Source organism: Bipolaris sorokiniana (assembly GCF_000338995.1).
Source record: "Bipolaris sorokiniana ND90Pr unplaced genomic scaffold COCSAscaffold_17, whole genome shotgun sequence".
Classification (NCBI taxonomy): domain Eukaryota; kingdom Fungi; phylum Ascomycota; class Dothideomycetes; order Pleosporales; family Pleosporaceae; genus Bipolaris; species Bipolaris sorokiniana.
In genome coordinates, this window is record NW_006911911.1 from 421445 (window position 1) to 444272 (window position 22828).

The 22828-nt window shown below is 50.9% G+C and overlaps 9 protein-coding genes across 9 annotated transcripts; 7 read left to right on the forward strand and 2 right to left on the reverse strand.

Annotated features, from left to right (window-relative positions):
- Positions 1–79: 79 nt before the first annotated feature.
- COCSADRAFT_44482 (uncharacterized protein) lies at positions 80–319 on the reverse strand (the record flags this gene model as incomplete). Its single annotated transcript, XM_007706722.1, has 1 exon — positions 80–319. A coding segment is annotated over one exon (240 nt), but the record flags the coding sequence as incomplete, so codon positions are not given.
- Positions 320–1782: 1463 nt separating this feature from the next.
- COCSADRAFT_30739 (uncharacterized protein) lies at positions 1783–3628 on the forward strand (the record flags this gene model as incomplete). Its single annotated transcript, XM_007706626.1, has 3 exons — positions 1783–2507; positions 2558–3285; positions 3597–3628. The coding sequence occupies 3 exons, from the start codon at positions 1783–1785 to the stop codon at positions 3626–3628; spliced, it is 1485 nt and encodes a 494-aa protein (XP_007704816.1).
- COCSADRAFT_41140 (uncharacterized protein) lies at positions 3590–5198 on the reverse strand. The gene is made up of 3 exons (XM_007706670.1): positions 4488–5198; positions 4113–4309; positions 3590–4051 (listed from the first exon to the last, which is right to left on the reverse strand). Exons 1-3 carry the CDS (start codon positions 4756–4758, stop codon positions 3953–3955), a joined length of 567 nt encoding a protein of 188 aa, XP_007704860.1. The 5' UTR covers positions 4759–5198; the 3' UTR covers positions 3590–3952.
- A 1292-nt stretch (positions 5199–6490) lies between these two features.
- Positions 6491–8196, forward strand: COCSADRAFT_41141 (uncharacterized protein). The gene is made up of 6 exons (XM_007706671.1): positions 6491–6729; positions 6784–6813; positions 6873–6922; positions 6981–7044; positions 7153–7837; positions 7888–8196. Exons 2-6 carry the CDS (start codon positions 6802–6804, stop codon positions 8088–8090), a joined length of 1014 nt encoding a protein of 337 aa, XP_007704861.1. The 5' UTR covers positions 6491–6729; positions 6784–6801; the 3' UTR covers positions 8091–8196.
- Positions 8197–8268: 72 nt separating this feature from the next.
- Positions 8269–8759, forward strand: COCSADRAFT_41142 (uncharacterized protein). The gene has a single exon (XM_007706672.1). The coding sequence runs from the start codon at positions 8435–8437 to the stop codon at positions 8615–8617; it is 183 nt and encodes a 60-aa protein (XP_007704862.1). The 5' UTR covers positions 8269–8434; the 3' UTR covers positions 8618–8759.
- Positions 8760–9510: 751 nt separating this feature from the next.
- COCSADRAFT_41143 (uncharacterized protein) lies at positions 9511–13205 on the forward strand. Its single transcript, XM_007706673.1, has 9 exons — positions 9511–9615; positions 9905–10577; positions 10631–11660; positions 11708–11819; positions 11886–11963; positions 12012–12103; positions 12152–12231; positions 12279–12394; positions 12442–13205. Exons 2-9 carry the CDS (start codon positions 9968–9970, stop codon positions 12850–12852), a joined length of 2529 nt encoding a protein of 842 aa, XP_007704863.1. The 5' UTR covers positions 9511–9615; positions 9905–9967; the 3' UTR covers positions 12853–13205.
- An 888-nt stretch (positions 13206–14093) lies between these two features.
- COCSADRAFT_41145 (uncharacterized protein) lies at positions 14094–15949 on the forward strand. Its single transcript, XM_007706674.1, has 3 exons — positions 14094–14628; positions 14683–15326; positions 15390–15949. The coding sequence occupies exons 1-3, from the start codon at positions 14257–14259 to the stop codon at positions 15514–15516; spliced, it is 1143 nt and encodes a 380-aa protein (XP_007704864.1). The 5' UTR covers positions 14094–14256; the 3' UTR covers positions 15517–15949.
- Positions 15950–16762: 813 nt separating this feature from the next.
- On the forward strand, positions 16763–18980 carry COCSADRAFT_41147 (uncharacterized protein). The gene is made up of 2 exons (XM_007706675.1): positions 16763–18015; positions 18072–18980. Exons 1-2 carry the CDS (start codon positions 17174–17176, stop codon positions 18541–18543), a joined length of 1314 nt encoding a protein of 437 aa, XP_007704865.1. The 5' UTR covers positions 16763–17173; the 3' UTR covers positions 18544–18980.
- Positions 18981–19496: 516 nt separating this feature from the next.
- COCSADRAFT_41149 (uncharacterized protein) lies at positions 19497–22722 on the forward strand. The gene is made up of 4 exons (XM_007706676.1): positions 19497–19680; positions 19875–20726; positions 20797–21964; positions 22017–22722. The coding sequence occupies exons 2-4, from the start codon at positions 19917–19919 to the stop codon at positions 22418–22420; spliced, it is 2382 nt and encodes a 793-aa protein (XP_007704866.1). The 5' UTR covers positions 19497–19680; positions 19875–19916; the 3' UTR covers positions 22421–22722.
- The last annotated feature ends 106 nt before the right edge of the window (positions 22723–22828 follow it).

The window sequence follows — 22828 nt, forward strand, 5'->3', positions numbered from 1 at the left end:
AGCGGTAGAGCTCGTCAATAAGTGGTGACGCGCTTGGACCGAGCTCCCCATTCCCGGTAAGTTCAGCCAACGGCTTTTCTATCTGCCGATGGAGATGGAGGCATCGTTCGGTTTCCTCGTCACTTTTCTCCAGCCATATAATGACGCGATGTGCGGCCGCGTAGATCTTTGCCATTATTGCGACTTGAACATTGACTTCTTTTATGTCTTTCTGGTTGATGCAAGTCATATCATTCCAAAGATACGAGTCTAAAAACCGAATGACCAATGTTTGGAGGGCCTTAAAAAGATTATAGGTTGACTGAACTTTATTTCTATTATAGTTTACGATCTAGTGCTTGGCGTTGAAGTCGTTATATAACGGCGTCTCAGGGTGTTCATCAGGAAATGGGCTCCTCCAGGTGTAAAACAGGACCTGGAATTTTGGAGCATCTTCAATGTTGAAGACTTCAAGATTGACGGTCAGGTCATTCAAGACTGGTCTTTGTCGATGTAGGAAGAGTAGCTGAACCTGGGATGCCGCATTATCAAGGGTCGGTCTCCAAGCATGAGCTTTTGCAATTGCTCCGATCAACGCATCGCCAAAATTGATTTCGGTTAATCTAAGATTTCGAGAATGTGAACTCCGAGAGCAAGATATATATCAAGTCGAGCCGTTGGTGACATATGACCCGAATCTCCTATTTGAATATGACTACCAACTCCATGGCTCAGAACCTGGGAGCCATCCATTTCTCCACGTACCTTATGGAAGAATTCTTGTGTATCCGGTCACACAAATGCATTTAAAAGGAAACGTTTAATACGCCCTGGGTAAAAGCCTTCTCAGTCTCATCAAACTATCCGAGGTAGTGTAACATCACAGCTTGTTAGGCAGTGCTCTTTGCCCTGACAAGAGCAGCTACCAAAAAAATGTGGAAAAAGAGAACCTACTAGTGAAAGAGTAGTTAGGGAAGGAACAATTTTGAGAGAGTAACTACTGTGGAATCAAAAGGATATAGGATGTGATGTTCAACAAGATTTTCAGGGTAGCAATAGCACTAATGCTAGAATTTATCCGGTTTTCCACAACAGTGACTAGACTACAGTTTAGTCAACAAATATGTTTACTAGAGAGATCAGTATTGATTCTGACTTTGAGTGGAGTTGAGAATGTCCCATGCTAGATACCACCGCTACAACAAGATCTGAATTCCTGAAGTTCACCCGAATAACCTAGGTAGATAGGAGTAACATCGGGTCTTAACTACGGATCTATTACAAGTAGTTACGCCTCTTCAAACTACAGCAATCCATGGTGAGAGAAGTTCCCCAAGAAATGCTGATATCTACATACCTAGCGCGCGTGTTATTTCGTAGGAACACCATTGTAGGTCCCGAACTTGTGCGAATGCGCAGTTGAAGCGCGAGTCTGTGTTTTGTTCCTTTGGCAGCAACTCGTTCAATGAATGAATTCATTACACACAATGCATTGTGTAGATATTCTTTTCAATTCTTTCCAGTTCCCTGCAGTACTCTAATGGGACACGGACAATGCCCAGTTTCTTTGACTTCCTATTGTTTGATCAATAGCAACCATGAAACCCAGCAAAATAGTATCTGAAATTGAGTAAAGAAGTTTGTTTTCTAGATTTATCCTAGTAATAGTGTCTCCAAAAAGACGCCATGCTCCCCTTCATCGCCTCGTCATACAGGTGCCGATATTTCCACAATCCTTTTCGACAATATCTCCGCGCTGCACTTTTGGCACCAGTATACGAAATTGACAACAAAGACTGAGATATGGCGAGAGAGGGCCCAGAACAACGCAAACAGCGCCTCATAGCTAACGGCATCAGCAAGAAATGGGACATCAAGCGGCGAAGTAGACGGCCTCGGGGTATCACAAACACTGGCAACGACTGCTATCGCAATGCAACACTGCAGCCATTCTTCCACTTTCCCCGCTTCGTCAATTGGATCAAGCAACACAAGTCTGGCGGTGGAAAATGGCCTTGCAATCCTACTGATAGAAATCGAAGCCTTGACTTTCTCGATGCCATGACGCAGGGCATTCTTCGAAACGAAAGCTACAAGAACATGGATCCAGTACAGAGAGCTGCTTATGATAGAAATCCGAATGGTGGCACAATTCGACCTTCAGATATGGAAAAACATGATCTAAAACATTACAGCGGATGCCTTCCTTGTCTATTGAAGGCGGTTATCAAAGACTATTGGAGTGATGAGATGGTCGACAACACTGCGCCATACCATCCCCAACCTTTTCCGTATAGTCACGATTCATTGTTCAAATTGTACCAACTTTTCCAGCGCCAATTCTGCGAAAACCCAGATGGGTTTTCTGAGGAGCTTAACGAGCTACGAAGAAATAACCCGTCTATGAGCCAAGTGGCAATCGACCGACATACCCGCTCAGAAAGGCGCAGTAACATGACTGCACAGCAAGATGCCGACGAACTGGCCGTACGGATATGGGATGGCATTGAATCGAGCTTCAACCTCGAGTAAGTATTTCCCATCACCCATTCCCATTCCAAACTAACAAACGAAAAAGAACAGCAGACGGCCGCCACCGATCCTCCCAATTCACCTCTCTCTTCAAACTAACCTACACAATCTCCAACACCTGTACCACCTGCCACACAACAAACACCCTCAACCCCGAACATGGCATCGGCTTCACCCTCGATCCCCTCCAACAAGACCCGGACACCATCTCCGCAGCCATATCCCGCACCCTAAACTACGACTTCGACCCAGGCATTCCCTGCAACGCCTGCCGTGCGCCCCTGACCTACGCCAAACGCACAACCCTCAATGCAACACCAGAGTACCTGCGCATCGGCCTAAAACTAACCCGCATCGACCCCCTCACGGGCTCCAAACAGAAAATCATGAATCCCATCGGTATAGATGAGACGCTTGATTTAACACCTTACATGGCAAATCAAGACGCAGATGCCGAGCCTGTAGTTTATAAATTGCACTCTGTGATATACCACTCTGGGCAGGAAATTACAGCAGGGCACTATATAGCTGGTGTCAGTGGCGCGCGGATGCTAGGGCAGAAGCCTCCGTCACCACTGTTTCTGGTGGATGATGGGGTGGTGAGGGGATGGCATGCGAGGAATGTTATGGCGAAGAATCCTATTCATCCAGGGTCTGGGAGGTTCGATGCGGTGGCGGTTTGGTATGAGATTGTGCCGGTTGGTAGGGACAGGCTGCCAAGGGGGTTTTCGGCGGCGGATAGGTTGTGTTTGGGGGAGGGTAGAAGGATTGTGGGTGAGTTGGGGAGGGGGAAGAGGGGGAGGGGGAAGAGGGGGAGGGGGAAGAGGGGGAGGGAGTAATGTTAGTGAGAGGGTGGGCAGGGTTTAGACTTGGGGAAAGTGAGGAAGGGGAATTTTCAGTAGAGATGTAATAGGGTGATGAATGTTGCGTGGGGATTTTGAAAGTAGTATAGCATTTGTATTGCATTTAGCACGCTGTAATGAGAAAGAAGATTGTATCATGGATACCAAGTTTTGCTCGAAACCTCTTTCGCATCTGAACGAATTGATCAAATGTCGTTCAGAAAACTTACCTCATAAATGCAGCCATTTCGCCAAGATATCTGCTCGGTGATTGAAATTCTGAGATGATCACAGTGTAGGAAAGAACGCGTGTTTCATACTAGAAAAAGAGATAAGTAATTGACTACTAACGGTCCGCATTTTCACATTTCTGACCATATGCACTATACACCAATTCTGCATGTGGGAACAAAGTGGAAATCATATAAACTTTGAAAGCCTCTAGATTGGGTACAGGGAGGACTATTATGACAGCGACTTCCGCTCGGATGGCTTTCGATCTTGTCATGTGACACAGACAGTACCAAGCGGGAATTTGACCAAAAGAAAATGTAGTATCGGTATTGGTATGATTGCTGTGAAGCTCCTAATCAGGTTATTTACTCGTCGTTGATCTTCTGGTTAGTTGGCACGTCCTTCTCAGACTTGCTCTGGATCAGCATTCCCTTGTAACCAGTAATGGGCTCACTTCCTTGAGACTGCAAAGTGTCAGTACCGTCACAGACGAATTGAGGCTCTCAAAATAGCAAAGTTACGTACCTTCAAGTACTCCTCAGAAGCCTCTTGCCATTCCTTGGTCATGGTACGGGGTCGGACAGGGTTGGCAAACATGCGGGTCATGGCAAAGATGGCAATGGCACCGGCAATGACGGCGGAAGAGAGGAGGAAGACGTTGCGGCCCTCATCCGGAGGCGGGGGTCGGCGAGGACCGTGAGGTCCAAAAGCAATGTAGTAGGCTGTAAAAAGAAAACACAGTCAGCACAAAGCCTTCATGATGATTTCCAGTGCTTTGGGATGACTTCAGGTTGGGCACACCAAATGCCGCGGGCCAAGTTCGGCTATCTCGATCAAAACAAGAGATACGTCATACAAGGCCATGCAGCATCCAGTTACGCGAAATAGCGAGGTACGTACCAGCTTTCTTTTCTTGCATGGTCAACTCCTTCCAGTCAGTCTTCATGCGGTCCCTAAGCGTCATCCACAGATCGGCCTGCTCCTGAGGGGGCATATCCTCCCATCGCTTCTCAATGTTGGCGAGCGTCGGGTTGGAGATGGCGTGTGCCTGGCGGGACTGCTGAAGCTGGCAAGCTACCGGGGCAGCTCTGGGGAAAGCTGTGCGTGTCGCGGCGGACGGAATGACGATAGTCGAGCTCCTCGAAGCGCGGGCGATAGACGAGCGAAACATGGCGGCGGGTGGAGTGGAGAGTGTCGGAAGATGCAAAAGAAAGGAGGGAAATTCCCGTCGAGGGACCTAGAGGTGCCAATGGATCGTGGTGGTGATGGAGTCGAAGGTGGGCCAGGAGAGCTGTCTTGCAAAATGCGGTTTGCGAGAGGAACGCCAAGGTGGTGGAACGATCATTTCGCTGTGGCCCGAGCGCCTCATCGACCAATGAGGGTTTCAGTGTTAGCATTTCGAGCGACTTGCCCCAGCTTCGCCATATATCATTGCAACGGCTTTTGTGCATCGTAATGAGGCTCAAATGCACATGGATACGAGGCGAGAGAGGCCATGGATTCTCAAGGGCTTGTGTTGCGAGCTCTTACCGCGATTGCCGAGCAGTCCTCGATTTGACAATGGATCAAGCGAGACATGCCACATCTTCGCTTTACAGGGCGATAAGGCACGAGACAAAGATGTACCCGTCCAAGCTATGTAGGGGTAAAGCGATTTATCTATTGTACTTTGCATGGAACTCACATAGTCGCTTCCCCTTTACCCTATTGTTGGGTACCTCAGTGAGCATATAACCTGTGTACGAAACGCTCGCAAATTCGCTCAATGGCGGGGTAGCAAGCCCAAATACAACATAGAGCAGCCTGTACCTCCTCCAAAACCACAGCACGGAGCATTATGAGTACAAGCTAGAGTCTGTCGATAAGCTTTTAGGTTTTGCCGGAAAGCATTGCAATCAACGTTTCCTGCCCATGTGCAAGCGTCGCAGATCCCATATGGTGCCAGTGATAGGAGTAGTCGAGCTGCACTGCTGCACTGAATTGATCTACCACCTTCAAAGTGTTACCAAGCGTTCATGGTTGTTGCTAAAAGATGTTCTCAAGTCACCTAGCCTTTGTATTTCAAAACCCTGCCGACGGCAACGTCCTATAGAGGTGCACGACCAGATAGCAATCCCGTGATCGGAGCAGAGGCGGGACAAGCGCTACTAGTATGCCACAAAAGCTCCGAGCTCGAGCTTAAAGCTCCGGCTTCAAACAAAGCTCCAACTCCAGCGCCAATATGCTTTCGCACCCCAGCTCTTGAATGCAGTAACTTCGATTTGCAGCGAATCACCATAACACCGGACGGCGGCAGCGTGGCGGGCTTCAGGACCCCTAAAACATAATGCAATATGCGTATCGAACCCCGTCCCGGCCGCGGATACGCCACGCCTCATCCTAACCCAAGGTCGGCTTTGGCTGGTGGGGAGAGTCTCGGTGGTCACACATAATGTTCGCCTCGCCTCCCCACGAACCGGTGATCCGTTGTGGCCGTGCTGCACTCTTGGTTTTGCCTTATCGAATGACCAACAAAAGCTTTTGCCCATGACGGCGGCGGCGGCCAGCTGTGCCGCGTAAACGTGCTTTTGACCACTCGCTCTGATTACAAGATCCACGTACACTTCTTTCGTAAGCGTTTCGCTTCAATGATTGCGCAGCGCGGCGTGGCGTGCCTTCACCGGCGTCTAGCCACAGGCCGTTATATTGCTATGCGGCATATGCATGAGGCTGTAAGTTTCACGACAGCATCAAGGTACTTGGCGTCGGGCTACGAGCATGTCGCGAGGTGGTTGATGTAGCATTGGCTAGTGTACCACTTGACCAAAAGGTACTCAGGCTGACCTTCACGCCCTCCGGTGCACTCCGCGGCCTCGAATTCTGACTACCTTTGGCCGAGGTTGCGATTCCTCTGCCGTATCTGACAATAATCCAACCGGCCGGATGTGTGCGAGGGAGCAAAGCGTGTAATTGGGTCTAGGCGTGAGCTGCATGTCCGATTGCAGAAAAAGAACGACTAAAACTCTGTGACGTCCTCAGGGCTGGTAGCTATTTAGCTTGCCCCTCCCTCACCCCACCTAGCTCAAACCCAACAAAACACAGCACCGACCACAAAAATCTGCCTCTCACCACCTGCTCGTCACCTCTTCTCATATATAAAGCAGTGAGCTCAGCCTGATCTCCATTCCTCAATTCAAGTCTATTAACTCTCTCACAGCATCACTCTCAGTTCAACATGGTCGTCAAGGTATGCTCCATTGTGTACCCCGCCTGACCCAGACGCATGCCATTGACACATCTTCACAGGTTGGTATCAACGGCTTCGGTCGCATTGGCCGTATCGTCTTCCGCAATGCGTAAGTACCCTTGGGATTTATCCCATTCACGCATATTAAAGCTGACCCTGTGTCTCAGCATCGAGCACAACGACGTCGACATTGTCGCCGTAAACGACCCTTTCATCGAGCCCCACTACGCTGTAAGCACCCCCTCAATCCAGAACCTTTCACCAGAGCAAGCGTTTGCTTCGGCCTGATGCACTGGTATCATTCCTTTGATGGAACTATGCAGACTGACGTATACACAGGCATACATGCTCAAGTATGACAGCACACACGGCCAGTTCAAGGGTGACATCAAGGTTGACGGCAACAACCTGACCGTCAACGGCAAGACTATCCGTTTCCACATGGAGAAGGACCCCGCCAACATTCCATGGAGCGAGACTGGCGCTTACTACGTCGTCGAGTCTACCGGTGTCTTCACCACCACTGAGAAGGCCAAGGCCCACTTGAAGGGCGGAGCCAAGAAGGTTGTCATCTCCGCTCCCTCTGCTGATGCTCCCATGTTCGTCATGGGTGTCAACCACGAGACCTACAAGCCCGACATTGAGGTTCTCTCCAACGCCTCTTGCACAACCAACTGCTTGGCTCCTCTCGCCAAGGTCATCCACGACAAGTACACCATCATTGAGGGTCTCATGACCACCATCCACTCATACACTGCCACCCAGAAGGTCGTTGACGGCCCTTCCGCAAAGGACTGGCGTGGTGGACGTACTGCTGCTCAGAACATCATTCCTAGCAGCACTGGTGCCGCCAAGGCTGTCGGCAAGGTTATTCCCGAGCTTAACGGTAAGCTCACTGGTATGGCCATGCGTGTCCCTACCGCCAATGTCTCGGTTGTCGACTTGACTGTTCGCATCGAGAAGGGTGCTTCCTACGACGAGATCAAGCAGGCCGTCAAGGAGGCTTCTGAGGGCTCGCTCAACGGTAAGTCTTTTCCCATAAGCAACTTGCGTACACAAGCTAATGCAATACAGGTATCCTTGGTTACACCGAGGACGACATTGTTTCCACTGACTTGAACGGTGACAACCGCTCCTCCATCTTCGACGCCAAGGCTGGTATCTCCCTCAATAAGAACTTCGTCAAGCTCGTCTCCTGGTACGACAACGAGTGGGGTTACTCTCGCCGTGTCCTCGACCTTCTGGTCTACATTGCCAAGATTGACGGCAACGCTTAGGAGTCAGGACAGAGCAAGGCGACGCCTAAACTTTGAAACAAATCTTCATTACATCAAGGATCCGACAAATTCTCGGAACTTCTGGCTAGGCGCGGATTACGCGGGGATGAAAATAAGGGCTTAGCGAAGAACGTGTTATGCTAAACATGAAATCAATGAATAATAATTACCGCAACAACTGTCCACAAACACACATGCATACAAGGTGACGTTGAATCTTCCCCTCGGCCAGCTGCAAGATAGTGGAGCCGCCCCTCGCACTGCGTTTTCTAGCGTTCCCTCACAAGCTAGTTCCCGAGGTATAGCTACCACGCGGAGAAGTTCGTCTCACCCCCATGCGAACGATGTATTTGCGGATCCTCTTTCCCGCTTTCTATTTTCATATCCTAAGCCTCGGGAATGCGTTCTGGACCGGGTTCCGAAATCTGGCGAGAAAGAAGCGGGGGAAGTCGGGTGGCCAACGCGGCTTTTGTGAGAGCCTGGATACTGTCGGCTATACTCTAAAATCGACACTCGACAGCTACTAAGCAGTTCCTGTTTATGTAACTGTATCTTTCCTCCAATCTAAACTGGCGCAATAGACTTGTTTTTTGTCCTACAAAGGTACAATATTGTTATACAAAATCCCACAAACTTGGATACTACTCCCAAATATAGTCATGTCTAGAGCCTGAGAGAAAGAAAATAATTGCGTACTTCAAGTGATTTCAATCTGGATTAGATGTGCTAGGGAGACAGCACGATACAACTAGCTCTAGCTTGTATGGTCTCTGGGGAGCAAACGCGACACGTGTCCGTTGCCTACCCTAATAGCATGGACATATGAAATGTATCCGCTACTCATGAGGAGAGACTCGAGGAATAGAGCTGCAACTCAAAACTGTGACGAATAGGGACTAATTGCACAATCCTTACCCAAAAAAAGCAACATTGCATAGTTACCTAAAACGTTCCTTCATGAAGATCGAATATGGTAGCACTGCGTTGATTGCATAGCCATGAGACACGTGGTTTTATGAATGAATAGTACTTAGAGTACTAGCTCGAAAAATATAGAAGCTCAAGTCTATAGTTAGCATAACGTAGTAATACCATAATTGAGAATGAAAGGGCATTTTGCGTATGGCGCTAAATAACTTGGCGTCGCTTAGTCACGCGATAAACCTTGGCCATCTATGGAACCTGCCATGCAGCGCTCCACTTTATCCCCTACTATCAAAAACGACATCACCTAATCCTGGTTGAAGAAAGGTGTAATCAACCGATGCCTTACTTGCGATAGTTGCAGCCATATTAGCGCTTTATTCGGAGACAGAAATTGGTACATGAAGCTCCCGAGTGTCGCTCGACTTTGAACGCGATATGATTATCAGCCATCAAGAGCTGCAGCGGCGAATCAACTTTACTAACAATTTTGCAGACGCCACCCATCCAAAGCTGTGACTGCTACGAAATCAAAACTGTTAGCAACTTTACCGTACAGTGGGCTGCGGTCTCTAGCTCGATGCGGTAGCAAGATCTTCTAGTGAGTATTCGTTTCTTGAGCATCAGAGGATTTCTTTTACTTCACCCCACTTCTTCCAACTACTGATTCTAGAGAAACAAGACTAGCGCTGTACGTCTTCACTCATGTCTCTAGCTACTGTCTTGCGTCTGCTGGAAAATGTCTCAGCTTCCTTGGCTACGCATGACATTAAAAAGGACCAAGACTCTCATTATTTCCCTGAAATTTCTTTTTCCATTCATGAGACCACCTCTATCAACTTATGCGGTTCTTTGTTTAGCATAGTTTCTATACTAACATACCTACCTAGCTGCCGGCCCGCGAGTGTGAAGCGAGGCTTACCAGCCCGCTCCGCCGTCCATCAAATCAAGTCATGGATGACGAAGACTTCCCGATGGGGGAAGACTCAATAATTATCTCCACAGAGCCAAACGGTGACCATGCACCAGAAACAATCGTTACTTCTAAAATCTTTGGCAGTAGTAAGGGCCCACCGCTGTCCAAACAAGAGCAACTACCCTTCCATAGTCCATCCAAAGGTCCATTGTTGCAGCCGAATATACATCGAAGTAATCCCGGATCCCACCGAACGACTAAATCGCCTAGTAGCTGGTCAGATAAGATGAATGCATCGAGACTGACTCCAGCTCAACAGTCCAGCCCGCAAGTCCGCGTACCTCCTAAGCCACGTTCTACACTTATTTACCCAACGTCAAAAACGGGACTCGTTTACGACCCTCGTATGCGATTTCATGCCGAACTCCCAGATATGAACATCAACCCAGACGACATTCATCCTGAAGACCCTCGGCGTATCCATTCGATTTTTGAGGAGCTCAAGCAGGCTGGTCTAGTGGCTTCTAGCACTTCAGAAGAAGACAAAGAAGATCACTGTTGGAGAATTGCGGCACGATTTGCCACAAGACCTGAGATACTGCTCATTCATACTGAAGAACATTACGACCTTGTGGAGTCATTCCAAAGTAAGTTTCGACTATCCTCGGTCTGATTGAATCATAATTAACCGTTTGGCAAGATATGACCTCAGACGAGTTAAAATTCGAAGCTGAGCGGCTTGATTCAATCTATCTCAACAACTCGACCTACGAATGTGCTAAGCTCGCAGCCGGTGGTGCTATTGAAGCTTGTAAAGCGGTAGTACAGGGAGCTGTGCGCAACGCCATTGCTATCATCCGCCCTCCCGGACACCATGCGGAAAGCGATCAACCGTCAGGATTCTGCATCTTCAACAATGTTCCAATCGCTGCCCGTGTGTGTCAGAATGCTTATCCAGAAACTTGTCGCAAAGTCTTGATTTTGGACTGGGATGTACACCACGGCAACGGCATACAACATGCTTTCTACGATGACCCCAATGTCCTTTACATATCGCTGCATGTTTTCAAGGATGGAACTTTCTATCCTAATCTACCCGACGGCAACCTCGACTATTGCGGTGAAGGCCGTGGCGAAGGAAAAAATGTGAATATTCCATGGGCAGAACATGGGATGGGCGATTCAGAATACCTTTACGCTTTCCAGCAAGTCGTTATGCCGATCGCTACAGAATTTAACCCCGATCTTGTCATCATTTCAGCTGGGTTTGATGCAGCCGAGGGCGACTTATTGGGTGGGTGTTTTGTTACGCCTGCATGCTATGGTCACATGACACATATGCTTATGAGCCTAGCCAAGGGAAAGCTCGTTGTATGTCTCGAAGGTGGTTATAATCTGCGGTCGATTGCACGCTCTGCGCTAGCGGTAACCAAAGTTCTCATGCTAGAGCCTCCGGATCGCTTGCGTGATGACCTTCCAGCACCAAAGGATAGCGCTGTATACATTGTAGAGAACGTCAAACGTCAGCATTCAAAGTATTGGAAGTCGCTTTATCCGAAACACCTGGATAAAACAGACCCTGGATACCAGGATGCGTACCGGTTTCACGAAATCATCCGAGAATGGCAGAGTCAACGTCTAGCTGCAGAGCACTCGATGGTTCCCCTTCCTCCCCTTCAGATCAATAAAGCTGGCTTGGCACAGACGTTTGAGCACAATATCATCGCCACGTAAGTGCTGCACAATATTCGTGAACGTTTGTACTTACCTATGATAGACCGAAGTTCATGGAGCAATATCCCCTACTTGTGATATTTCATGACCCACCGAGTCTCCAAGACCACTCTGATCCCATGTCTGGCAAGAGAGAGCTACACAATACATGGCTCGTAAGTACAACGACAGTCTTGTACTGTGTAATGGCTGACTTTGGACTGAAGACTGATGTTACCAAGAGGTACATTGATTGGGCCATCGAAAATGACTTCCAGGTCATTGACGTTAATATTCCCAGAGTGGTAGCAGTTGAGGATGTGAGTTTCCACAAGTCTTCAGTATCAAAGCCTGCTAACGTAAGCTAGCCGAACATTGGTTTCACAAAATCAGACAACTCGGTGGTTCGTGCGCAGCAAACACGTGAGCTCGCGAGCTATCTATGGGATAACTATATTGAGTAAATCAGTCATATAACCGTTTCGTGTATCTGTTAACGTAAGTCTAGGCCGAACGAAGCGACACAAGTCTTCCTAATGGGCGTCGGTGATGCCTATCTCGGACTTGTAGATTTGCTTAGCCACAACGGTAAGCTTTACTCCATGGTATTGAGATTTCAGCCACTGAGTCTGTAGAAAATTGCACCGATCCCGATAGTCCGGTCGAGTGTCTTATCGGTTTTGTGGCTGAAACAACGATTCAGTCGATAAAGCGAGCGACAGACGACACCATCTCCAGTTGGTACTACTCGGTGAGCAACACTCAACCTCGGGGCTGTATCATATCTGACAATTGCAGCATTCAATGATATTCGTAAAGAATAGTCACTTTGTTTGGGACCCGAGCCGCCAACGTAAGATGCGCAAGAAGCTCGGAAATCTTATAAAGTCATCTCAGGATACACTAGATGACATGTTGGAGCAGCATTTGGAAGAAGTACAGGAACTGCTTTTGGAGAAAAAGAGCGAGTTCGAAGAGATGAATGATATATCAAGTCGTACTGACGAGGGACCGCAGACCACAGCCATGGGACTGCAGAGTTCACCCCTCCCAAGAGCCCCTTACGATTCGAAGAGATTTGAGCCCAGCGCCAGACAAGAAAACACGGTCAATGCACTGAAAAGCCCTAAGATGCCAGCGGTTGGTCTGTTCGCCGTAAGTCCCAAGACTTCAGGGACCAGAAGTCCTATGAAAAGACCGTCTTCATAAGCAGGCGGTGCTTGATCGGCGGATGGCGCTGCTCGGGATTTGTCTTTGTTCTCTGCATGGCATGGCGTTTGATTTCTCTCATAGGATGCTGTCGTACCTCTGGGATACCCAACCCCAATTCATTTGTATCATCTGTATCATGGAACTGAGCTCGATCTTCGATTCTTGGGCAAACATACTGCACTATAATAGTCTGTAGAAAGCAAGCATCCGGCTGGTAGTTAGCCTTATGGGGAAGGCGCCAGCATGCACTTCACCGCCTCATTCAACTGCCGAGTCTCACTCACTCACACATGTTGGTTGATAAGATGGACAATGTTGGTAAAAACTCCTGTTTCGACCCTGCGGCGTGGACTTCGCTTGCTGATCATTAGTACGAACGGCCACACCCCTACATCTACTTTCCCCGCTTTCACGTGTTCTTTCAACCACTGTCTCGGTCCTCCCAGCGCATACATCAATACATACGCCTCGCAGCGCTATCCTGGAGCACGATGCTGAGCTCAGCCTGCCCAATGCGCCAAGGCGATAGATCCACCTTCCTTGGCACAGATTAAAGTTAGGCTAGGCTCACTCAGTGCTGGTGGCTCAGAATCCTTAACGCTCATTCCTTGACGACAACTCAGCTCGCTCCACTAACCCAACTCACGCGAAAGTAGGGACAGCCACAAACCGCCCAGGCCTTCTCCCTATCCTTGCTTGCAGAGGCAAGTGCGGGCTGTGGGCGAACCTGTCAAGGGCATTGCCGTGCAACACACTCGGAAACCCTTGAAGCAGAATAAGGAATAAGGGATGAGGTTCTCAAAATACCTACGCGGCGCGTAGTGGGTGGGGAGGGGATCCGAAAATAGTTCTCAACTTAGCCTCACCACTCCCCACATTTACACATGTTGACCCTCCATTTCAAGCATCCTTCCAGTGTGTTGCTGACAGCTGACGGAGAGCCCCGCTGTTACCGGCCAGCATGTCCTGCCGTTACTGCACGCCTCAAAGGTGCCTCGAACAGCTCTGGGCAAGGGCAATCCTGCAAGATTACCACCAAGGGAGGTGATGATTGGTGACGTGTGAACAACAAAGAGTGCTTAGGGTGGTGGCCCTAAGGCGCTGACCTATTGCCTTGACTAGTATCCAAAATGTGGCTGGCGGGCTGAGGTTGGCGTGATGGATCTAGGGCTAGATCGTGCCTCAAGGTTGAGCTCAGCCGTATAGGCTACTTTCCCATTGTTCCCCCCCTCGTAACTCGTTTCTACCTTCTTACTCTTCTGAAAATACATTGCTTTACTACTAACGGCCAGGAGCGCGAGTCGAATGCGATTGGTCTTTGAAATCAGGCCTACAACTAGAAACGGCACGCTGAGGTACTTTGATATTTGTATCCGTCACGCTAATATATGATCCCTCAAAATGAGGCTCACATCCACCGCAAGGCTGGCAATTGCTGCTAGTCAACTGCTCGTTTCCCCAGCTGTAGCACAGATCGACAATATCATGACAAGCATAGTGGGGAACCCGACTACATCATCAGCACCGTCACAGCCAACACCATCAAGAGAACCAAAGGTCCACCTGATCAAAGCCGGTGCGGGAGGCTTCAAGTTCACGCCGCAAGAGATTCACAATGTATCAGTCGGTGACATTGTCAGCTGGGAATTCTATCCGCCTGATCACTCAGTTGCAAGAGCAGAGTTTGGTTCAGCATGTGTACCCTATGAGGAGACGGGGAAGGGCAAAGTAGGCTTCTGGTCTGAAACGCAATGGGTCAACGACACAAGCCAGGTTTGTCTTTTGTAGATATGCGAAGATGTTTAAGAAGGGCTAACATTTTGGTAGATTACATACTTCAACATTACCATTAACTCGACAGAACCGATATTCTATTACTGTGCAGCACCGAAAAGCTGTATTGGAGAGCATATGGTCGGTGTCATCAACCCCAACTCAACACAGACGTTGGCATCACAGGTACAGGCTGCAGCCGCAGCAGACTTCCAAATAGCGCCTGGTGAGCCAATTCCCGCCGAGGCCTCGTCATCGGCAACATCTACACCAGCTAGCAATGGAAACAATGGCAGTCACAAACTGTCGAGCGGAGCCATTGCCGGCATAGTGGTAGGTGGTGTTGCTTTCTTAGCCTTGTGCGCAGCTCTGTTCTTCTTTGTTGGTCGTTCCAACTCGCTGAAGAGGACAATCAAACACCATAATGCGACGAACAATTTGGATCCACACATGAGCCAATACGGTGGTGCTGGAGCGAGGTATGGCGATGGAGGACTTGCGTCACCCGGCTTCGCACCGGCCCGGCCTGGATATGCGACGCCGCCGCCAGGCCATCTCGGCGATCATGGATATGGCTCGCCGCCCCAATATGGCCAACACGGTGTGGGAGAAGCGCACCCGGGTGGATGGACGAGCCCGATAGCGCACCAAGGACACCTGAGCATGATGAGCAGTACGAGCGGCATGAGCCAGGCGCAGTAAGTTATGAGACCAAGTCTGTGAGTGTAAATGCATGCTGACGCTCGTCTTTTTTCTCCTAGACTCGACCAATTGAAGTATGCGCACATGAGCACACAAGCGGCGCCAGCAGAGCTACACAGTCCGCCGATTGGGCAGCAGGGCTTTTCAGCCGAGCTCGAGGCACCGGAGCACGTCAAAAGGACATGAAGGAAGAAAAGAGGGCCATGAAAAGGGAGCGGTTATTTGTATTGTTATTTTGCATGCGACCTTTGCGATACCAGCCATGTAAGGGTGAAGGGCAGATAAGCGGCGTTAGTTAGTGCAACCATGTGACGATTGAGATTTTTACAGGAAATAAGAGATGTGGTTGCGGGTGATGTGTTTGTAATTGACGTGGGTGGAGACGGGTGGGTCGGTGATGTGCCATAGTATAGTGTATAGTAGGTAATAGCAAGGCCAACTGCCTGGGCATTCGGGCATTCAGGCATTCAGGCATAGCTAGTGCCGAGACATGACTCCTGCCCTTGGTGCTATGTACGTAAGCATGGCATTTGTAATGGGAAACGGTGATGGGGGACAAGGAGGTTACTACGCGGAAAGGACTGCATGTTAGCGAGGAGCATGGGTAGATGACAACAGCAGCCAAGCGAGGCGGTTGGCTGGGTAGACAGGCTGCCATCTCCCCCGCTCGCCGCCCGTGTTGTGTGTGGTGGTGCATCGGAAAGTGCGGCAAAGAGGCGTGCAGTGTAAGTAGAGTAGTCCGAGGATTGATAGTAAGTAGTTATGTAAGAGTTGACCAGAGCAGGGCGTAAATATGTAAAGTATGTATGTATGTATGTATGTCGCCGTTGCCACAAGCATCTCTGAGTGTCGGCAGGGCGATCGGGCCTTCTTGGAGCGTAGTAGCCCGTTCGGACAGGCGTGCGAGACGTTGTCGAGTGAGGATGTGAGAATGGGCAACGTGCTCCGGCTACCTACGGGCTAGCGCGGGCTGGGCGGGGCTGGGGCTAGCAGCATCTTATCGCAGGGCAGGAACGACCATGGCACGAGCGATTATCTAATCGCATGCCGCACATGGGCCTTGGACTAACTACGCTGCCATGTTACTTACTAAGTAAGCACCTGTGGAGATGTTCACGCCCACACCCGCTGCAACGAGGAGCGAGCGAGCGAGCCGTCGACGGGCCCGCGGAACAGCAGCGAGAAAAAACGCCATGCAGGCGCATAAGGACATGGTTGTCAGTGGCATCAGGGCAGACATGACTAGCTGGGAGCAAATTCTCTAGCCCACAGTCGGAGCTAGGGGGCAGCGGCAGCTAACAAACAGTCGTCATCTTCCGGAAATTTTGGCCTGGACATGTTCCCTCCATGTCGCAGGTACGGCCCAGGCTCGTATCATTGGGCAACAAGCTGCTCTGTGGCCAATTGACAGACGAGGAGATCCCAAGACATGCGGTGAGAATTACTTTCTTGTTCGGCAACAGCTAGTCTCCTCGACTGCACCGCAACCCAGATGGGGGCGCCGCATTCGGCCTGTCAAGCGATGGTTGCCAGGCCTCACACTGGCAGCCTACTAAAGTCCCCAGACGTCACACGTGCGCCCCAGCTATCGCCTGAACGCCAGCCAAGCCCTACCTCACAGGACCGGCATCGCTACCCTCTGTTCTGGCATGCCGGATCAGGCCTTTGCCTTTGCCTCTGCCTTGCGCTGGCCTTGCGCTCCCCTTTTTCTTCTCCACGTTTTCCGCCAAAAATACCCTCCTGCCTCAACTGGGCCCGGCTATGATGCGCACACCCGTTGCCCGTCCTTGTCGTCTTCCTCCACCCTAGCATCCCGCTACCCGCTACCCGCTCCATCTCAGACATGATCACATCCTCGCCCACCATCTCGCAACCTCCCTCGCCCAACACCACCTTTCACACTCCCGCCCACCGCCCCTACCAGCATGCCTCGCGACGTACCTCCATCTCTTCGACCACACACTCCCCCCGCTTTGCCGTGACCAATCCAGCACAGCGGCGATTCGACGCGCCGCAAACGCCAAAGCCAACCGCCTGCCAACCCTCGCCCGTACCAGCCTTTGCGCCCTCACCCCAGAGCCGCAAGAGAAGCTACGCAGACCACGGCACCCAGTACACCCCGCCAGGATTTCCCCCCACCTACCGCCCTCCGCCCACCATTGACATCCACGCCCAAACTCTCACCGAGCCGGCCACCAGTACCACCACCACCACTATCGCCTCCACCATCGCCTCCACTGAGGACCACCCCACCATAAGCAACGCCATTGCTCCTGCTATAGACTCACAGAGTGTACCTGCAATCCCGCCCATACAGCGGGGCACCGCCCCCGCCGCGCCTGCAGTCACGGAGCCTCCAGAGCCTCAGCTGCGGGAACCTCCGCAGTCTGCTGCGCCCGCACGCAATGCCTTGGCCTCTGCTCGCCCCACGTCGCGCGATGGTGTGCCCCCTGTGGTAGAGCCTGGGTCCATTGCACCCGATGCAAGCACCGTCTTGCGCGTGCCTACTTCGCCAGCCAAAAGAGCCCGTCCTGAGGAACCCAATCTCAAAGTAATGCCCCTTCAGTATGAGACTTGCGATGTCAAGGACCTTGGTGTGCTTATTTCCGACATGCTCATGGAGTTGGTGCGCCTGAACGACGGCTATCCGTTGCGGGACGGTACTTTGACAAGGTTCCATTCAAGGTGCGTTTGCCCACGATTGATTGAGGCAACTCTTGCTGACCTTTTCTTTTCTACAGAGCACCCCCTGGCATATCCGTCCGCGACTATCTCTCCCGTCTTATCGTGCACGCGACCCTATCTCCGCCGATCCTCCTCTCCATGGTCTTCTACGTCGACAAGCTATGCGCCATGTACCCCGCCTTTACAATCAGCAGTCTGACTGTACATCGGTTTCTTATAACAGCTGCGACGGTTGCAGCCAAGGGCCTCAGTGATAGCTTTTGGACAAATAGCCTGTATGCAAGAGTCGGTGGAGTCAGCGTTCGTGAATTGGCGCTGCTGGAGCTCGAGTTTCTGAGGAAGCTGGACTGGCGGATAGTTCCCAAGCCGGAAGTTCTTGTAGACTACTACAAAGGCCTGGTCGACCGTGGGACTGGATACATCATGGAGAAGCAGCCAGAGTCGGCGTCTACCGCCAACTCCACCCAAGTCCCTCCTCCTAACGGATCGTCAGCCACGGGTATTCACACCAACGAATCAGGTGTATAATGATTGTGCGTATAACTGCCGCGCAACACTCTTGACACTGTGTGGTCCTATAGCGCTACTATGTGTGTGCTGTTCGGACTCCCGTCTGTCCCGCGAGTTGGCGTTCCTCACATTCGTGGGCTATCTTGTCCTTTTGGACTTGGAAATGCCTCGTGGTCACGTCTGTATGGGAGTCTCAAAGATAGACGGGTCGAACGATGAGCTGGCGACATGACTCGACAGCAGGGCATCTGACAGTGTATGTCCGCCCACGTGGAGCCCTATGAGACTCTGGAGGGCGCATTGCCGCATCGGTCGCAGGCTCATGCTTCCGAGGCAGACAATGGGCAGGCCATGTTTGGCCCCATGGCTTCCATTTCCCGCCCGTTCGTCACAGCATACATAGCTGCGGACGCCGGTAGCAGTCTCCGAAGCTGCACGGAACGAGTTTGGGAGTCTGGGCATTGATGGAGCGTGGCATGTGCAGGATACATAGGCAGTGTGATATCAGCTCCTGGCCTATGGCATGTATGATTGTACACGCTGCATGTCATGTGTGGTGGAATGGAGCAGCGGTTCTATTGGGTAGATAGCATCAGTCGTGGAATCAACCCCTCCTTTTGAGCTGAACGCCGATGGCGTGTTGTTGGAGCACTGAGTGAGCGCATCGTGGTCGAGCCGCTAAGGGCATCCCGTGAGTAACGTGGACGAATAAGAGAATGGGGTAAGCAGCACCCTAGTCAATCAGTCGGCCGCCCTGGTTCGGCAATGTGAGGCTAGCCGTCACATCTTCCAAGGCCGTCAGAACATGCCCTCGAACATGCCCGCTCTGACAGCGGAGATGTACACACAGATGTAAGGGCGTCAGGGAAGGGTTCGCAGAACGAAATGTGCGGCTTCCGGCGACTTCATCGGCTTAGCGACCATGACCTGACCTCTGGTCTTGAAAGTGAAACCCTCTCTCGCCCTCCACCCACCCCCACCCCCACTACATCCTCCACGCGTGTCCTGTCACGAAACCGCACCTAACAGGTCGTGTGCCGACGTATACCTCCAGAGCCTCGCGACCGAGACGTCTCCATCACGCCTCGCGGTAAACGCGTCCTGTTCCTGATCGAGACACGGCAGCGGTAGCATTGCGACTCTAGTACTATGAAGGTCAGTTGGTGATTGTTCCAGCGGGCGCGCCACATCTCCACCCTCGCCATGTTCCTCGCTTGCTACCAAGTCAAGTCTCACCTCCCCGGTATCGCCAGAAACACCCACCCCGCGTGCCCTGGCGGCCTGCCAACAGCGTCGCGACATGTTCCTAGACCCACCCAGTCCTTGACCACGCACTTACTTGCAAACAGAGTTGGATGTAGTCTGCTCACACAGAGTGCTATGCATAAGAGATGACATCTGAATACGCTCGCCGCGAGGTTAGCAAACGCCAGTATGATAGTCAATGGGGGGCGCGCCGTCCCGAACCGCCCTCGGCACCCTGTGCCCTGCCCTATGCCTTCCCTACTGAGCCGTTTCCGCAGCTCAACGACGACTTCAACCAGCTGCAGCTCACAAAGAGCTCAAGAACACGAACATCGCCCGTCGTCACCCGCACGCGCATCGCTAGACATGGCTCGCAGCCAAATCCCATTCGGCCCTCATCTAGTGGGGGCGAGGTTCACATGGTACCATACCAGAAGTTCTCGCCCTCTCGTCGCGCCGGGTCGTATTCCCACCCGACGCCCCTTGAAGACTTTCGCAAGTCGAGACGATGGCCGCCGAAAGGATACAGATCCGAGGATGCATTGGACCCAGCTGAAGCAGATGACCTCATCTGTGCAGGGGCATCCACTTTCAAGGGATATCGAGACGCTATAGCAAATGCACCAGATGGATACAATCGCTTTTACGCGGTTCTGGAAGCTGAGCACCAGAGCCGAACTGATCGCGCACACTTTCAGCAGCAGGCATACCGGGATATTTCGCTCAACATGACGGGCACGCGCGATGATCAATTCCCGTGGTCGTCTCATGAGTACCCGTGCATGGCTTATGCGTTTGGAAAGAGTGCGGGCACTACAACGCTCAACTATTGGGTGAGCAAGTCTGGAACAAGTCATGCCCCCATCAAGTTTGCTGGTGACGCCCAACCGCGAAAAATTAAGCTCTTGCAAATCCTCGACAGACTACAGAAGCTGGAAAGTGGACTCAATGAAGATGTCAGTCAACAACCGTGCGCCGGGTGCTTTTTCTCTGTTTGGTTCGTCTCCCTAACTTTGCTCTTAATAGGACCCGGAGGATCTGTACCACTATTTGTATACCACGCTCATCGAAGATCCAGAACGATACGATGAGGACCGCCGCCATATTCGTATTGATCAACAGATTACAGACCTCATTACTGTATTGAGCAATCCGCAGTGGATAGACTTTTCACAGCCTAGAAACCAGGTTGTGGCAAAGTTCTTTGATGCGCCCGATCAGCGTAAGAAGCAAGAGTTCTTCCATCAGCTGTTACTCTCTGTAGAGCTGTACCTCCGCATCCATTCCAAGGGGCATTCCGAAAAGTCCAAGCGCAAGCTGATTTCGCAGCTGCCTCCCATGATAACATGGGACCTAGCTGTGGCACAGCGATGGCTTGAGAATATGGAAATTACTAAAACGCGGACATCGTCCACGCAAAGTACGTTCAGCTTTGACCTCAAGAGTAAGAGTAGACAGATAGAAGCTCTGCGGATCTTTGCTGCGACCCTCAAGTGGCCCAACATGGATGAGATCGAGTACATTCTAGACGAGCGGGACCCGAATGAAAAGGCTGTCGAAGACAGGTCTGCAGATGCCATGTCGTGGTTTTCGGGTATTATTTTGCCAGGTCGTACACTACCGTGGCTCATCATGAACAGTTTGATCGACTGCGATCAGGATACTGGCGACGCTCTCAAGTACCTTACGCACATGCACCCGGCATCTGGATTCCAGTACCGTGCCAACACTTACTGGTCAGCCCAGTGTATTGTTGGTAAAGTCTTAGGAGCTGCGCGTGGGGTGAAGCAAATCGCAGGCTGGATTGGGCCATGCATCTACACCCCTGAACTCAAACGGACAGAGTGCGTCAAGATTAGGCAGCTTGAGTCTCCAGATCCAGTGCTCATACCGGTTGATGTTGAAAGTATGGATGATCGTACAAACCCTTTGGGAACAATAGAGGACAGTTATCCGATCGATGACTACGACATACCCATGCCGGATACGGAAGACGTCACAGATTTGATACGAATGGAGAAGCTCCGTTTTGTACCCATCAAAGAGCGACCAGAAGGGGGCCGGGGTGCTTCTGGCCCACCAATGGTCTTTGATGCTGCGATCTTATTCGCTTGTGGTGGCGAGAGCTGGCCGATGAAGCTACGGTACGACGTCAGTTTTATCAATGCCTTCCCTTGCCACCAAGGGCCTCATGGTACGAAGCAATTGCATATTCAAATTAATTATCTCATACTGACTTTACCCAGTGTTATTCTATGACTTCTCGTACAAAGCAATCAAAATCGATGAGGGCCTTGTGGACATTACAGATTGGGGTCTGCAATCCGGTCGCACGCCTCGACCTACCTCGTCCAAGTCATCACCTGGGAAGAAGGCACTAGCACTCATGAATGAGCAGAAGAAGAGCGCTCATGAGCAGGTTACGAATGTGCTGGCCATTGAGGCACTTGGTGTCAGTGACAACGAGGTATTTGCGAGAGCTTGGTGCGCCCACCATGGACACAGTGCTATTGTGGCGAATATCAAAGAGACATGCATGGCTTGTGCTATCAGAGAGGCATATGCGGCCTGTGTATCAGTCGTCATCCTTACGGAAGGCGGTGTTGTCAAGGAGAACGATACCGATCTCAGCATCCTTGACGATTTTTAACAGCAGGGTCTGGCTGGTAAACGGAGGAATTCTGGAGGGGGTATTGGGATGTTTACGGACTGGTGTTTTGGCATACATTTGAGGACTCATTCGAGGGTTTGCTTTGGTGCAACACCTACAACCGACATGCATGTTTCCTTTGTCCAGGGGCTGGGCAAGAACCCTGCACTGCTTAGGCGTGTATTATGAGCATGACTAGTGCGGCGTGGAATTAACGACTGTAATGATAACGCATGGAATTATGGAGTAAACGGTTATGATTGTATAGTCATGTCCAGTGAACGTACGTACTTGCTTTGCAGACACTCAGATTGATGGTAGTGATTAATTTCTCTCGTAGATAGAAGTGTTTCGTAGACACAAATTGGTCGGTATGGATCTGTTGAAGTCAAATGCATGTACAATGAC

Bases quoted from the DNA above. Each gene is read 5' to 3' on its own strand.
- COCSADRAFT_41140 (XM_007706670.1), bottom strand. From the start codon at position 4,758: ATGTTTCGCTCGTCTATCGCCCGCGCTTCGAGGAGCTCGACTATCGTC. The intron at 4,310-4,487 runs GTACGTACCTCG...TTCTTTTTACAG, and splicing joins CATGCAAGAAAAGAAAGCTG to CCTACTACATTGCTTTTGGA. The intron at 4,052-4,112 runs GTACGTAACTTT...GACACTTTGCAG, and splicing joins CTTCTGAGGAGTACTTGAAG to TCTCAAGGAAGTGAGCCCAT.
- COCSADRAFT_41141 (XM_007706671.1), top strand. The intron at 7,045-7,152 runs GTAAGCACCCCC...ACGTATACACAG, and splicing joins TCATCGAGCCCCACTACGCT to GCATACATGCTCAAGTATGA. The intron at 7,838-7,887 runs GTAAGTCTTTTC...AATGCAATACAG, and splicing joins TTCTGAGGGCTCGCTCAACG to GTATCCTTGGTTACACCGAG.
- COCSADRAFT_41142 (XM_007706672.1), top strand. From the start codon at position 8,435: ATGTATTTGCGGATCCTCTTTCCCGCTTTCTATTTTCATATCCTAAGC.
- COCSADRAFT_41143 (XM_007706673.1), top strand. From the start codon at position 9,968: ATGGATGACGAAGACTTCCCGATGGGGGAAGACTCAATAATTATCTCC. The intron at 10,578-10,630 runs GTAAGTTTCGAC...CCGTTTGGCAAG, and splicing joins CCTTGTGGAGTCATTCCAAA to ATATGACCTCAGACGAGTTA. The intron at 11,661-11,707 runs GTAAGTGCTGCA...TACCTATGATAG, and splicing joins GAGCACAATATCATCGCCAC to ACCGAAGTTCATGGAGCAAT.
- COCSADRAFT_41145 (XM_007706674.1), top strand. From the start codon at position 14,257: ATGAGGCTCACATCCACCGCAAGGCTGGCAATTGCTGCTAGTCAACTG. The intron at 14,629-14,682 runs GTTTGTCTTTTG...ACATTTTGGTAG, and splicing joins GGGTCAACGACACAAGCCAG to ATTACATACTTCAACATTAC. The intron at 15,327-15,389 runs GTAAGTTATGAG...TTTTTCTCCTAG, and splicing joins AGCGGCATGAGCCAGGCGCA to ACTCGACCAATTGAAGTATG.
- COCSADRAFT_41147 (XM_007706675.1), top strand. From the start codon at position 17,174: ATGATCACATCCTCGCCCACCATCTCGCAACCTCCCTCGCCCAACACC. The intron at 18,016-18,071 runs GTGCGTTTGCCC...TCTTTTCTACAG, and splicing joins TTGACAAGGTTCCATTCAAG to AGCACCCCCTGGCATATCCG.
- COCSADRAFT_41149 (XM_007706676.1), top strand. From the start codon at position 19,917: ATGACATCTGAATACGCTCGCCGCGAGGTTAGCAAACGCCAGTATGAT. The intron at 20,727-20,796 runs GTCAGTCAACAA...TGCTCTTAATAG, and splicing joins AAAGTGGACTCAATGAAGAT to GACCCGGAGGATCTGTACCA. The intron at 21,965-22,016 runs GTACGAAGCAAT...GACTTTACCCAG, and splicing joins TTGCCACCAAGGGCCTCATG to TGTTATTCTATGACTTCTCG.